Source organism: Rhinolophus ferrumequinum, chromosome 15, assembly GCF_004115265.2.
Source record: "Rhinolophus ferrumequinum isolate MPI-CBG mRhiFer1 chromosome 15, mRhiFer1_v1.p, whole genome shotgun sequence".
NCBI classification, from domain to species: domain Eukaryota; kingdom Metazoa; phylum Chordata; class Mammalia; order Chiroptera; family Rhinolophidae; genus Rhinolophus; species Rhinolophus ferrumequinum.
This window is the reverse complement of record NC_046298.1, coordinates 7159523-7174854: the sequence shown is the minus strand read 5'-3', so window position 1 is coordinate 7174854 and position 15332 is coordinate 7159523. Positions and strand designations below refer to the sequence as shown.

Here is a 15332-nt window from a genome sequence, read left to right as displayed (position 1 = left end):
AGCTAAATATTATATCTCTTGTTAATTATTTCAATAGTAAGTGATTTTTTTTTAAACCATTAGGTCCATAAATTTTGACAGTGGTATTTATTCTGCAAAATGCCAAGTATCTTTTTTCTACCAATCTTTAATAAGTCATAGAGAAAATTCACCCAAAAGTCACAAATAATAAATGTAATCAATTCAATTACACAACAGATAGTAAAAGCAATTTTTGCCTCTTTATAGCATTATTTGACCCTTTCTGTAACTGATTATAATAGTGTTGCTTATACCCCAAACAGGAAACTTAGAAGTATTTACACATTCCATATATATTAAGATACAAGTCCTGTGCGTGTAGTTCTAAATTTAATACCATATAATAGTTTTTTAATCTTTTCAATGTAGAACATTTCCTAAAGTTTTTCAATATCCTTATTCAGAATTCTCCAATATTATAGAATGATGAGCCACAACCTTTAATAGTAAACTCTTCATACAAGTGCCTAATATATTAAAATTTAAGTATTTTTCACCAAATAAGTAAAACATAATGGATACTAACTGAGATGTGGTAAAGGAGAGCCATGACTTAGTGTCAAAGTTCAGCACGCCATAAGTACAAATGCTCAGAAAATGATGAACAAAGATAATTCTTACTGTGGTCTATGGGCTTTTATATTAATCGCATTCTACTTTTTAAACTCTAACATAGTTACCTCTGCTCTGAACATCGCAGGATTCTCGTTAAAGATACATAGTTTCCTTCAACTGTCCCTTTGCTTACAGTTGGCACAGATTTTCTGCAAGCCACATACAAGGCACATGCTAACCAATGAAGATCATTTCCCTGTAAAAGAAAATTGATGGTTAGCTAATGAGCTATATATATTTCAACACAAAAATCTTATGTTTAAATAGAAAGGAATATTTATATATGTGTGGGGAATTGTATTTTTAATGATGGCCCTATCCCATGTGCTCTTCTAATGTGACTGCCATTCTTCCACTGAGAGGCAGGAGTCTCTATTCCCTCATTTTGAACTGTCTCAACCAATAGCACAGGCGAAAGTGATGCTATGTAACTTCCCGAGATCATAAAAGGCAATACAGATTCCACTTGACTCTCTCACAGGACCTGGGCTTTGGGAGTCCCAATATGGGAGTAGAATACCTTGAGCAAATGACTTAACAGTCACAGAAGCTCAATTTTCTTATCTGAGGACTGTGAGAATTGAATGAGTTACAAGTATGAAGCAAAGACAATACAAGAAATCAAAAGATAAAACTCTGTAACCAGTATTCTGTAATATGTAATATATTATGTAATACAGTAATCTGATATAATATTATCTTATAGCGTACCCAACTATAAGCTCCACAGGCCAGAAATTGAGTGATCAAACATGTTTTCAAAAATTATTTACGAAGCATCTATTATTTGTCACTTGCTTATATAACACTGGACTTCATAGGACTTTAACCTCTATGAGTTGAAATACCTCAACCGTATGGAGATAACGCTTGTTCTACCTAATTTACAGGATTATCCTGAGGGTAAAGTAAGAGCTTATTTGGAGGCACTTAATGCCCATCACCAAAAAAAGAGTCCTTCTCTTTTCCTGACCACAGGAACCACTGAGAAATAAATAGGAACATGGCCTATTCAGCCAGATCACCTAAGTACATGAAAGAGCTTTGCAGACTGGACAGCACTGTCCCTGAGTGCTTTATGTGCCAGAAACTACATATTACCTTATTTAACCTTCAGACGGCTCTGTGAGGTAGATACAAATCTCTCAAATTTACATATCACAGAATTGAGTTTGGGGGTAGTTAAGTAAATTGTCCAAAGTCACTTAAGGCTCTAAAGCTACTACATTACTAGCTTTTGTTTCTTCTTGTGTAGATACAACAATAGGGAGAAGGAAATGAATGAAAATCCTATTAAGGCAAAAATAAATAAAAATAACCTTAGTGACACAAAGGCAGAACTATCCTATTATAAATACCTTGATTAGGCCGTCCCATTCTGAGCCTATCTGCCCTACTCTTTCCACAACCCGTATAACAACCTAAGAAAATCATGTGGCTTCCGGTTTGAACGCCACACACACACACGCAATGAAACAGCTGATAAACAATCCAGACTTCCGTGTCACTTCCCATTGGCCCATAAAGGGGAGGTGCCTACAGAGTTGAGTCTCACTGGCTAGCAAGACCATTTTTCTCATCTGCAAGCCCCGTCTGAAGAAAGGGCCATAACATGCCTACATCACAGCGACTACGAGAGTCCTGTGCAATGTCTGTCTGGGGGACCGAAAGGTGCTCAAGGTCGTCGCCGTCCTCATTTCCTAGTGACAAATGGGGGCGTGTGTCTACACCCAGGGAGGCAGAAAGCCCGTTTCCTTCGCCCCGGAGATTTCTCCCGTTGACACATACGCGAACCCAGGCGGAAACTTAACGCGTTTCCTCAAACAAACAGATGCAACGCCTGGACTAAGGCGATGCGGTGCAGGAGAAAAAGAGCAGAAGGGGAAGGCTAGAAACCCTAAAGGGTTAATCTCGGTGCGGACACCGACAACGTCCGTCCCTTCTCCGCCCGGGCTTGACAAGTGCACCTGTTCGTTCTGCCGACCAGGTAGTTGTCCTTTTGTAACCCTCGCGGTGCTACGTTAGGGCAAGAGGTGTTCCCCATTCGCAACCCGAAAGGGAAGAACAGCAAGACAGGGTTCCCCTTTGGGAACACCAAGAGCCTTTCAATCGCCAGGTTTCCACGACTAAGGTGCACAGGGAGGATTCCCATCCGTCTCCAGTTTGGAGACCCGGAGACCAGGGACCCGCCGGAGAGTCCCGGCGAGGAGCCCGACCCGGGGTAAGAAGGGGGCCCCGTTCTCGCGGCGAGCACGGCGACTAGGCCCGGAAAGCCCCTCGCCTCCTCCCCGGGGCTCACCTCCAGCGTGTAGCTCTCGCTCATGCTCCGGTAGCTGTCCCAGGCCTCGGCCCGCGCCGCCTCGTCCATGTTGAGGCGGCTGCATAGCTCGTGGAACCGCTGCTGGGTCTGAGGAGTCGGCGACCGGGCCGGCTGCGCGGCGTCTTCAGCATCGCCGTCGTCGTCCTCCTCCTCTTCCGAGGCTCCCGCCGCCGGAGGGGGTGGCGGCGGCGGCGGCGACTGGTCGCCTCCCGATGGCATCGCGCACCGCTGGGCGGCCGGTCCTCAGGTGAGCTGAGGGCCCGGGCCCGTAGCCATTCAAACCGCGAAGCGCCCGCCCGTCGGCCACTTATGCGGCGACTGCGCCGCCGCTAACGGCGCTTGACTTCACGTAGGCACCCGTAGTTCTGAGCATGGCCTGCTGGGAAACGTAGTCTGGGCCGGAGAGCCAAGGGGGTCAAAAATCATTCCCCACCCCCCCCCAAAAAAAATCTGCTTTCGTAGTATTCTTTGGGATGAAATAAAAGCGGCTTTTCTACATTTTAAGTACCTCCCCATCCTGAGACCACTCAGCAGGACTCTACTGAAGAGAAAACGTCCAAGAAACGTTAATTGACACGTGAAGGTTTAATATCCAAGGTGTCCCCAGAAAGAATACTCATCACCTTGGTGTTTTTATCAAAGAAATAAGGTTAATAGCAAGGGCCTTTCTGGCAAAGTTCATTGTCGGTGTCTACCCTAATTTCTAGTTCTTTCCTAAGTTTAAATTTTATTTGAGCCTTTAAGTAATTATTGGATTTTCTTTTTTAAAAGCCCTCCCCCAATAGGGCCAATATACGTTCACCGTGACATTGAGTGTACTATCCTCAGTCACCCAGTTGGCTTAACTTTATTGCTTTATTTTTGTTTTGCTTTATTTTCATATCTATAGACTTGAATCACTTTATTGCCAATCCTCTAAGATTTATAAATGGGCATATTATAAAACATTTTCATGCTTGATAAGCCGTAAGTCATTGCTCAGTGGGATACTATGTAAACCGAGGAAAAGAAATACTGGGACAAAAGCAGTTTAGGGAAGCTTTAATAGGAGCAGGAGAGAAGAGGGGGAGGAAACTTGGAGGTAGGAGAGAAGGAACTAAGGAAAGGTAACAGATGCCTCACGAACAATTTTGAGACGATGAAATCCTATTTGTACACCCTGCCTTGAAATTCACGGTAGAGTTGGATTTGTTTTCTCAGTGCTGAGTTAAGATGATCAAGGGCAAGAACAGAGGTGGGACACAACTGCTTTATAAGTATTTGTAAATACGTTGATAAGAAATTTTGCTACTTTCCTTATATTTGGGCTGGGGATACTAAACTTTTAAAGAATGACATATCGCTTATTTTGGATACCATCATCAACATTTTACTAGAAGTAAAACTTAAATTCTTTTCGAGGAATTGAACTGGCAACCTTGTGGTTGAGAGCCCACTGGCCCATGTGGGAATCAAACCGGCAGCCTTTGGAGATAGGAGCATGGAGCTCTAACCCCGAGCCACCGGGCTGGCCCAAAATTTAAATTCTTTATTGAGGTAAAACTCTACCCTTTTTAGTAAAATTTAATGTAATTAATGTAATTGAAGTAAAATTGGTCATAAACCATCAAATGTCTTATTAAAATATTCTTTGCTTGTCACTATCAATATTTTCCAAGCCAATGGACTCTAAATGTCATAGCACTTTGATACTATAATGCATTTAAAAAGTACATTTACAAAACTTTCGTTTAACAATGAGCAATTTGATATCATTCCTTTTTCTCCTTTACCTCACACTCCTGTTCTATCCTAACAAAATTGTATCCTAATCTTTTGTCCTTGAAAGTCCTTTCTTGATCTTTCATATTTCCTTTCATCAAAAATGTATGTACAAAGTATCCTTCTGTTTGTTCTTTTGTAAAACTCACTGATATTAATCTGCATATGGTAAAATTCACTCTTTTAAGCGTCCAGTTCTATGAATTTTGACCAATAGTCAAAATTAATATAGTCAATCAAGATATAGAACATTTCCATCACCCTAAAATTTTCCTAGTGCCCTTTTGTAGTAAACCCTCCTCACACATCCCCAGGCAATCACTGATCAGTTTTCTGTCCCCATAGTTTTCCCTCTTTTCCAAAATGTCATACAATGTAATCATACACTATGTAGCCTTTGATTCTAGCTTTTTTCAACTTGGCATAATGCCTTTCAGATCCATCCAAGTTGCTTGTGTCAGTTGTTCCTTTCTATTGGCAAATCATATTTATATGAATGTCCCAACACTTATCCATTCAACAGTTGGTTTTTATCTAAAAAAATAAGGATAATAGCAAGGGCCTTTCTGGCAAAGTTCATTGTCGGTGTCGCTCCTAATTTCTAGTTCTTTCCTAAGTTTAAATTTTATTTGAGCCTTTAAGTAATTATTGGATTTTCTTTTTTTAAAGCCCCTAAAGATTGTTGAAAACATCTGGATTGTTTCCAGTGTTTGGTGATTATGAGAAAAGCTCCTTTAACATTCATGTGCATGTTTTCATGACAGAAATTTTCATTACTCTTGGGTAAATACCTAGGAGTGTGCTATGGGCCCAATGTGTGTCCCTCCAAAATTCATGTTAAAACTACCCCCCAGTGTGACTGCATTCAGCGATAGGACTTTTAGTAGGTAACTGAAGTTAAATGAGGTCATAAGTGTGGGGCTCTAATCCAATAGGATTGGTGGCCTTAGAAGGCCACACTCAGGGACTGAGAAAGGGCCACCATGGGCACGCAGAGAAGGCGCCCAAACCGGCTAAGACGGATTGGCATTGCTGGTTGTGTGGTAAATGTTGAACTTTATAAGACACTGCCAAATTTCTTTGAAAGTGGGTCTATCATCTTGCATTCCCAGACACATTGAAATTTAAATTTATTTCCCTGTGATCATTAGGCAGTGTTCAATTCCTTCCAGACTGAGTTATCAAATGGCTATTATTGAGAATGTGGTTTCAACTGAGTTTACAATACTATATGGGTCTCCCATAAATATATTTTTACATGTGTTGCTACTAGCAAAAACTGTTCATTTGTTTTGAATTTCCACTTGAGGATGCTATCTACCCAAGCAGGGCTGAGGCCAAGTTACATTTTACCTGGTATTTTAAGTCTCTTGTTGAGACCTGAGTTAACCGTCATTTTGTGATTAATTCCACTCAGCTATTCTTGTCCAATATGGCCTGACACTATGAGCCCCGCAGGTCGACCCCTCCTACCAGCTCTGCTTATTTTGAATGAGAATCCGTTGTGCTAAAAATTCAACCCACAGTATAAACTACAAACAATTAGCTTTACTTAACACATAGGGAAGCCTTGGTACTCTGGAATAAAAACAACATGCCCTTAGAGCCTTTTCTGTCATAAACAATTACGGCCTATGACAGTAGATATTGGGCTACACACCCTCAACTGCTTTTTATTGCTACATTTTAAAACATTTTTGTCCATTTTCTTTTCCTTCTTGCATTCAGGCTATAAGATGTTTCTTTAGACTGGGGTCACCATATGACCTGTTTGTTGGTAGCCCCTTTTCTCCCTTCTCTTTTTAGGGGAACTTGCAAACTAAGTATCTGCGGTGGTGGGAAATGTGTGTCAAGGCCCCATCGGCTGTGAGAAGGGCCTTGCTTGGAATGAAGGGCATGGACATTAATGATTGAGTCCATGAAATCAATATTGACCACAAAAGACCCTGAATAGCCAAAGCAATCTTGAGAAAGAAGAACAAAGCTGGAGGCATCACACTTCCTGGTTTGAAACTATATTACAAAGATATAATAATCAAAACAGTATGGTATTGGCATTAAAAACAAGACAAATAGATCACTGCAACATAATAGAGAGGACATAAACCCATACACATATGGCCAATTAATTTACAAGAAAGAAGCCAAGAATATACAATGGGGAAAAGACAGTCTTCCATAAATGGTGTTGGGAAAACTGGACAGCCACATGCAAAAGAATGAAGCCGGACCCTTATCATGCACCATACACAAAAATCAACTCAAAATGGATTAAAAACTTGAACATAAGACCTGAAACCATACAAGTCCCAGAGCATAGGTGGCAAGCTCCTTGACATCAGTCTTGGCAATTAATTTTTGGATTTGACACCAAAAGCAAAGGTAACAAAAGCTAAAATGAACAACTTGGACTATATCAAACTAAAAATTTTCTGTACAGCAAAGAAAACTATCAACAAAATGAAAAGGCAACATACAGCATGGGAGAAAATATTTGCAAATCATGTATCTGATAAGGGGTTAATATACAAAATATACAAAAAATTCATACAACTCAATAGAACAAAATTAAGCAAAACAACCTGATTGTAAAATGTGCATTCTGAATAAACATTTTTCCAAAGAAGACATACTACAGCCAACATATGAATGAAAAGGTGCTCAACATTATTAATCATCAGGGAAATGCAAATCAAAACTACAGTGACGTATCACCTCACACCAGTTAGAATGGCTCTTACAAAAAATACAAGCGATAACAAGTGTTGGTGAGGATGTGGAGAAAAGAAAACACTTGTGCACTCTTAGTAGGGTGTAAACTGGCGCAGCCACTATGGAAAACAGTATGGAGGTTCCTCAAAAAATTAAAAATAGACCTACCATATGATCCAGCAAAACCACTCCTGGGTATTTATCCTGGGAAACACAATCACTATCTTGAAAAGATGTTTGCACCCCTATGTTCACGGCAGCATTATTTACAATGGCCAAGACATGGAAACAAAGTATTCATCAATAGATGAATGGATAAAGAAAATGTGGTATGTGGATATATATATATTTTTTCAGCCACAGTAAAGATGGAAATCCTGCCATTTGTGACAACATGAATGGATCTTGAGTGCATTATGGCAAGTGAAATAATTCAGAGAAAGACAAAGACTGTATGATCTCACATACATGTGGAATCTGAAATAAACAATAAAACAAAAACCAAATTCATAGAGAACAGACTGGTCGTTGCCAGAGCTGGGGGATGGGAGTTGGGCGAAATGGGTGAAGGTGGTCAAAAGGTACAAACTTCCCAACTTCTAAGATAAGTAAGTCCTGGTGACTAATGTACAACATGGTGACCACAGTTAACAATACTGTATTGTATACTTGACAGTTGCTAAGAGAGTAGATCTTAAAAGTTTTCATCACAAGAACAAAATTTTGTAGCTCTGTGTGGTGATGGATATTAACTAAATTTATGGTGTAATCATGTCACAATATACACATATATCAAATCATGTCATACACTTAAAACTAATAGTGTTATTTGTCAATTACATCTCAATAAAAAAATCAGTATTGGTTATTAAGAGTTTGGTTCTTAGGTCTGATTACTCATTCACTCATTCATTCATTCAGCCAGAGATCCAAGCCCTCATCCATTCAAATATTCAACAAATGTTTAGTCAGTGTCTTTTATATGTCAAGTACTTTGCCAATCATTGATATCGTAGTGAATGAGACAACCACAGTCTCTGCCATTACAAAGCATGTGGTCTCCTGGGTAAAACAGATCTAGAACAAGTAATTATCAGGTGTAAATATATTATAAAAAAAAAATTCAGGGAGCTATAGGAGTGTATCATAGGAGACCTTCACCATGCGCGCGCGCGCATGTGTGTAGAGCTCAATAATTGGGTATTAAATAAATTACACTGCATCTGTATATTAGAATAAGAAAGTCCTTAAAAATGTTTTGGAAGTTTTTTAATGACATGAAAAAGTTATTATATAGTAAGTGAGAAAAAGGTTACAAAATGGTATGTACAGTATAACTCCATTCTTATTAAAATATAGATGTATATGCAAAGAAAACCTGAAAGTTAATAATTATCTGAGTGGTCAGCATTCTTGGGGTTTTTGTTTACTTTGTGCTTTCCCACCCCCCCGATGTTCTGCATGTAATATGCATGTCTTGTTTGTTCTAAGAAAAAGAATCTAAAAATTCATCAAGATGTTATTTTTGCCTATTAATTTGGCAAAGATTATTTCAAAAGACAATACACAGTATTGGTAAGGATTTGGGGTAAATGAGCATTCACAAAAATATGCTGCTGAGGGTAGTATAAATTGCTACTAATGGCATCATTATAAACTTGGCAACAAAATCAAAATCCTTAAAAACAGAGGAAGTACTTTCACTTCTACGGATTAAGGAAATCATTAGGGATAGATGCAAAAAACTTAGTCATACAAACCCAAATGTCTATATTTAAGTACATGGTTAAATAACTTACATCTGTACGAGCCAATACTATGTATTAAAAATCACATTGCAGGTCAGTATATCAAGGGCAGAACAGTAAATACTATGCTCCATATAATGGTTTACTATAAAACTGTATTAGTTTCCTACGGCTACCATAACACAATACTGCAAACTGGGTGGCTTAAGACAACAGAAATTTGTTCTCTCACAGTTCTGGAGGAGGAAAGTCCAAACTCAAGGTGTTGGCAAGGGTGGTTCCTTCTGGAGGCTCTGAGAGAATCTGCTCCACACCTCTCTTCTAGCATCTGGTTGTTGCTGGCAACCCTTGGTGTTCTTTGGCAGCTGCATCGCTCCCATCTCTGCCAGGTGTCTCATGAACTTCTTCCCTGTGTCTCTGTGTCCTCTCTTCTTATGAGGACACCAGTCATTGGATTTAGGACCCACCCTAATCTAGTATGATAGTATCTTAACTAATTACATCTGTCAAGACCCTATTTCCAAATAAGGTCACATGCTGAGGTTCTTGGTTGACACGAATTTTTATAGGACACTAATCAACCCACTGTATGTATATATGTATATAACATAAAAAGATTGGAAATCTATACCAACAATATCTCAGGGTGGGTTTATGAATGATTTAAATATTTTTTGTTTTTCTGCACTTAAAAGTAAATAGTTTATGTAGTGAAGTTACATTTATGTAGGGATTAAGTTCTAAATTTATTGTGGAAGGTGAAGATTATCTGTAGTCAAACATCACTCCTTCCTACAGCTCACAAAATACAGACTATATAATTGTATACACAGTGCATCTTCTTTCAAAAACATCCAACATTTCCAATTCTTCCTCCAGCATTGGTGTAGATTACTGTTCTTCTGGGTAAGCACTAGATGAAGTAGTTGGCTTGTGTTTACATGCTACATTGTATGAAAAAAGAAAAAAAAAAGGTTTGCTAAGCATAAAAGTATATAGTTGAATGTGTTCAAGTTAAATGAGTGTATGATAAGACTCCACTGTTTTACTTTCGTAATTAGAGGGAAAACAAATTTTTTTCATGTTTACAAAAAACACTACCGACAATGGCAATGAATTGAGATTCTTTAAGACCGAGGAAAAAAATAATTAGTTTTCCAAATGGACTCCTTTAAGAGGTTAGGTATATCTGAGTCTTTCTGGATTTTCTTTAGAGGTCCAGGGGAAGAAAGCTTAAGAAAATAATAATATTGTGGATATAATTATTGCCAACTTCTATCATTTAAAAATTCTTCCAAAGTATACTTTCCTTTTAAAGATTTATGACTGTCATAACTGAGATAAGATAAATTTTATATATAAAACTAAATAAAAAAAAGAAGTATTGTCATGTACAGAGGCTGACATCATGGGTAGTCAAAGAATATGTTTAATAAAAAATAATTAAACTTCCATTTGCTCTATAGAACATCATAGAAAGTAATTTAATAAATTACAAATGACTTTTTAAGACGTTTGCTCAACTACAGAAAGCAAATTCAGACTACACAAAACACAACTGGTAAATATTGCAAATGTCCAAAAGGAAAATTGGACTAAGACTTGAATCATGAAACCTGAAACAAGGGCTATAAATACAAGGCAATAACAGCTATAATTCTTTTAGTAACTACCAACACATACTTGGATATCCTTTCACTGCAACTTTAGTATTACGTAATTCTACTGTTTTTTCCCTTATAACCCTTAACTTTACACAACCATATTTGCATGGTTTATTTTAACCTGATAGCTGGACAACTTTCCCCCAATCAATAATAAATAGAAGTGTCTTAAAACCCAAGAGAATATTTAAAGTTAATATTAGCCTTAATATTTTGAAAACTGCAATTGCCTTATTACATAGAAAGAGAATCACTAAGATGTTAACCAAATTCATTTGAGGATAATTAGGAAAATACTTTATCTCATAAATTTGATATAAATTAGATTTTAGTGATAAGATCTAGGGCTTTTTTCCTTTTTTTTTTTTTTTTTTTAATTGGGGAAAGAAAGGAATAAAGATCATGTGGGTAGAAGTAGAGTGAGGGAAGGGAAATATGGATGGTGTTGAAATACTCCACTGGCAACCTAAGTTCACTGTGTTTGAAAAACTTTGGCTATCTCATAGGTGTATTCTAGTTAAACAAAAGTGCAATACTGCAAAGGGAAGATACTAAGTATGTAATATATCACTTTCATTATGAAGAATTACTACCCACTTCTCCTGGATGGGTATTATAATGACTATTGCTAAGACTGCATAAAGGACTATCAAAGTACTATTTTGGGAAAAATACAAAAATCAATACCATCCCATTAAAACTTATATAATTTTGTAAATGCATATAACACTGTCTCTCTTTAATAAGGGGTTAGTTATTTTACATACAGAAACAATTTACTGGTAAATGTCTTGGAAAATCCAATATAATTGCTTAGTTCATGACAAAGCAACAAGTTCTATCATCAAAACATACTTAAAGTTATTTTTTTCTGTAGAAGAGAAGTGGGGTATTTTGTTCCCTAAATTTATCCCCTTGCAAACTTTATCACTGACTTATTCAAGTACCGGAAGAATGCTAACATTTAGGATATAAATGGTATTTTACACTCAATGAAGTTCTAATTGTTTTAAATGTGTATGAAGGTGAACCTGGACCTCTACCTTGTCAGAATAATAGCAGCTTTAGCAGGAGATATTGTATCACAAATCAAGTATCAGACAAATTTTACATGGTAAAGGGTTCTAAGAAATTGATCAGAAGCCTTGGGCTTCATTTTGTGGTTTACAGGTATAACTCGTATTTTCTTTTTTTTTTTTTTGAGATTATTCAAAGTGCATTTTCAAAATGGGCAACTCAGTATATTTAATATAAACTGATAACCCAACACTGATTCTGGGCAACATTTAGTCTGCTTACACCTAGAAGAAACTCAAGGTGAATGTAGACTATTTGCATATTACTTTACCACTATTGTCTGTTAATTTTGTAATATTACCATGACATAAAACACAAATAGAAATCTACACAAATAAAGCAAACAAACAATTTTTTTTACATGAAGTATGCTGTGTTGAAAGTTCTTTCAGTGGCATTTCATGAGTTTGCCCTTTCTGAACCGTGGAAACAGACATTACTCATCTGAGACATAATTATTTCTAATAGGAGGCCAAACTTTGAAAAGTTACAACTAAGTATGTCTAGAGGGTGCCAAAGTTACATGACACAGGATTATTTTATGACTTAATTTTACTGATATCAGAGTTAAGCTCAGCAAAAAGCAAGTCATATTTCTTGCCAGATTAACATGATATATAGGATGTGTTTAAAAAACCCCTGAAAACAAGTATAGAATTAGAAACGAATGTAAACTTCCTAAACTAACTCAGCTGAGGTAACAGGTAGCCAGTTAAATTGGCTGATTGGGAAACTTATTTCTTCTTTAAAACATACTTGTACCTGAATTGGAAACATCAGCAGTGCATCACAACACTAGAGCATTTTCATGTAATTAAAACAATGGATGGTGATGTAGATTCTACAGCTTTCATGACATTCATTAGCTGCCCAAATTATTGCTGAGTTTTGTTCTGTAAATTATAGGTGTCAAGGAGGCTGTAAAACTATATTCAAATTAAATCAGTAATATGCATAAAGGATTCTGTGTTCACTGCAAATATATTAAATATACAACTCTTACTGAGCATAATTTCCATAAAATTAACCCCCAACAAAATTATAATGCCTTTTGTTGTAATTTTACACCTTTATGTATTTGATAGTACATACGAGTTCAGAAACTTATGAATCTTAAGAAATTTTACATGCAAAAAGTCTCTGAAAGCAGTTTGCACTTCTAAACAAATAACTGAAATGTTCGGTCAGTAAGTTATTGATGCACTCCACACTCGGGTATTTACAATTAATAATTAAAGAAAAAAAATCCAAAATCAGTTCATAATTTAAGTGTAGTCTGGGAATCAGTCTTCGTTACTAGAATCTGAATCCTCGGATGACGACGATGTACTGTCAGATCCAGACGAAGCATCGGCTTTCTCTGAACCCTCATCTGTGCTGTTTTCATTGAGAGGACTTGGTTCGGTCCCCCCTTTGTCTTCCTGATCTCTAACTCTGGAATCTTCTTCCTTTACCTCTACAGACTTAGATGAGCCTAAGTCACTGTTTTTGTTTTTCTGTACATCAAAAGTATTGGACTGGGACAAAGTTGGAATATGAAGATTAAGGCCTGGAGTGAGAAGCATCCCTGGGTAAATGATATTAGATAGTAACAGTGGATTAAGAGCTAACGAGTTGGCAGCTGCAGCTGTATTTAATGCAGCAGTAGAGGATGTCGAAGGAGAACTTGATACAGAGTTTTCTGCACCATTCTCTGAATTTTGGCTCTCTGTCCTTTCTTTTTTTCCTTCCAGCTCCTTCGAGTCATTTCCCTTTTTTTCTGTTCCAGATTCTGCAGGCTTTGTCAGGAGTCCTCCCATGCCCAGCAGATTTGGTAATCCAGTCATTCCTGACAGGAGCATGGGGAACATGGCAGCCACGTTTTTAGCTTCTCCTCCAGAAGAAAGGCCGGCAGGCATTCCCATCAACCCTGCGGTTACTTGCAGTGACTGCAAGTTTTGTAGGTTTTGTTGTAAGGCCTGAAGTGTTGTGAGATCCATACCTGGAAGTAATCCATTGGCTAACAGAGGACTGCCTGAAACACTGCTGGCAGTTGCAGCCGCTGCTGCTGCTGTGGCCTTCGCAATACCACTTTTAGGCCGTCTCCCTCGCCTACTTACTTCTTCTCTCACAACAGGACCAGTGAGAATACGTTCATACATACTTTCTGGAAGAAATCCCTGAGGAAAAAAATCATTAATAATATCTATATTAAAATCAATAGCTATTAGCTTGTGACACAACCTATCAAAACAGGTATTTATAAACTTATTCTGTATGATAAAACAATCAATTATGAAAGAGATAACCTCATTTCCTATCATTTTAAGTAGTGACTGGAAACAGCTCTTCTACTTCTCATTTTACCATGGGGTAAGAGAGCAGAAAGAGGCCTCTAGCCTTCCTCCATAGAGACATACATTTGTAGACTAGCTCTAGAAAACAAGGTACAAACGAAATTTTTCATGAGGGTTACTCCCATACCCTGACATGTTTTACATCACCAAATAGTCTAGAATGCTAAAGAAATGCCCCCCTCCTAATCTGGAAGAACAATAAGGAAAGGATAGAGGAAGTAAGTAAAAGATTAAGATTGAGATGTTTCGTATGAATCTTTTGACTATCACTTTGGGAATAAGGGATACAGCCGAGCTGAAAAAGATCCTCAACAGGGCAGGGAAATTACATAAACAGCAGTAACACCTGTAGACTGGGAGCGTAAAGTCCAGGACAATGGAGAACAATCTATGCTACTTTCTTACAATTCTCCTAAGATCTTTTCAGGCTCAAAACTCCTAGAAGTTGTAGGAATTTAATACCTCTAGATCAGCATTGTCCAATAGAAATATAATTTAAGCCACATATGTAATATTAAGTTTTCTAGTAGCCACATTAAAAAAGGTAAAATAGAAATAGGTGACCTTAATTTTAGTAATAAAAGCAAAACATTACCAGTTCAATATGTCATCTATGAAAATTACTCAGATTTTATATTCTTTTTTCCAAACTAAGTCTTCAAAGTCCTAAGATAGTGTTTTACACTTACAACAACACATCTCAATTTAGACCAGCTCATGAGCCACGTGTGCCTGGGGCTATCACTTGTGACAGTTCAGCTCTAGACAGTGGTTTAAAAGACTCTCATAGGACTGTTTTTAGATTTTCTTTTGAATCGATCAATTTATTCTCTTTTCAAAAGGATTAGGGTTCAATGCAGAAAACATGACAACAAAAAATGCAAATAAAGAATCCATCTATAATTTCACCATTCAGAGATAACCACTGCTAACTTTTCAGGATGTGTGCTTCCATTTTTTGCTTGTACATATATATAAATTCTACAATTCTCTCCACCTCCCTTTCCAAAATGAAAAATAGAATCATACTGAACACAGTTGTATAGCCTGCCCTTTTCATTTGAACACCTGTAGAAAC

General features: G+C 37.5%; 2 protein-coding genes across 10 annotated transcripts in view; both read right to left on the bottom strand.

Annotated features, from left to right (window-relative positions):
- The window catches only part of RBL2 (RB transcriptional corepressor like 2), a 44267-nt gene extending 40972 nt beyond the window's left edge, over positions 1–3295 (bottom strand). For both annotated transcript variants that reach the window (XM_033127284.1, XM_033127283.1), the window contains exons 1-2: positions 2936–3295; positions 702–832 (exon numbers count right to left, since the gene is read on the bottom strand). In XM_033127284.1, the coding sequence (XP_032983175.1) occupies positions 702–832; positions 2936–3175 (371 nt within the window). In that variant the 5' untranslated portion in view covers positions 3176–3295. The remainder of the gene's footprint in view (positions 1–701; positions 833–2935) is intronic.
- Positions 3296–7814: 4519 nt separating this feature from the next.
- The window catches only part of CHD9 (chromodomain helicase DNA binding protein 9), a 132035-nt gene continuing 124517 nt past the window's right edge, over positions 7815–15332 (bottom strand). For 6 of the 8 annotated variants that reach the window (XM_033127233.1, XM_033127232.1, XM_033127230.1 and 3 more), the window contains one exon: positions 11199–14077. In XM_033127233.1, coding sequence (XP_032983124.1) covers positions 13202–14077 — 876 coding nt within the window. In that variant the 3' untranslated portion in view covers positions 11199–13201. Of the gene's footprint in view, positions 10122–10583; positions 14078–15332 lie in introns of those variants that run through there. The other 2 variants (XM_033127234.1, XM_033127231.1) reach the window with 2 other exon arrangements.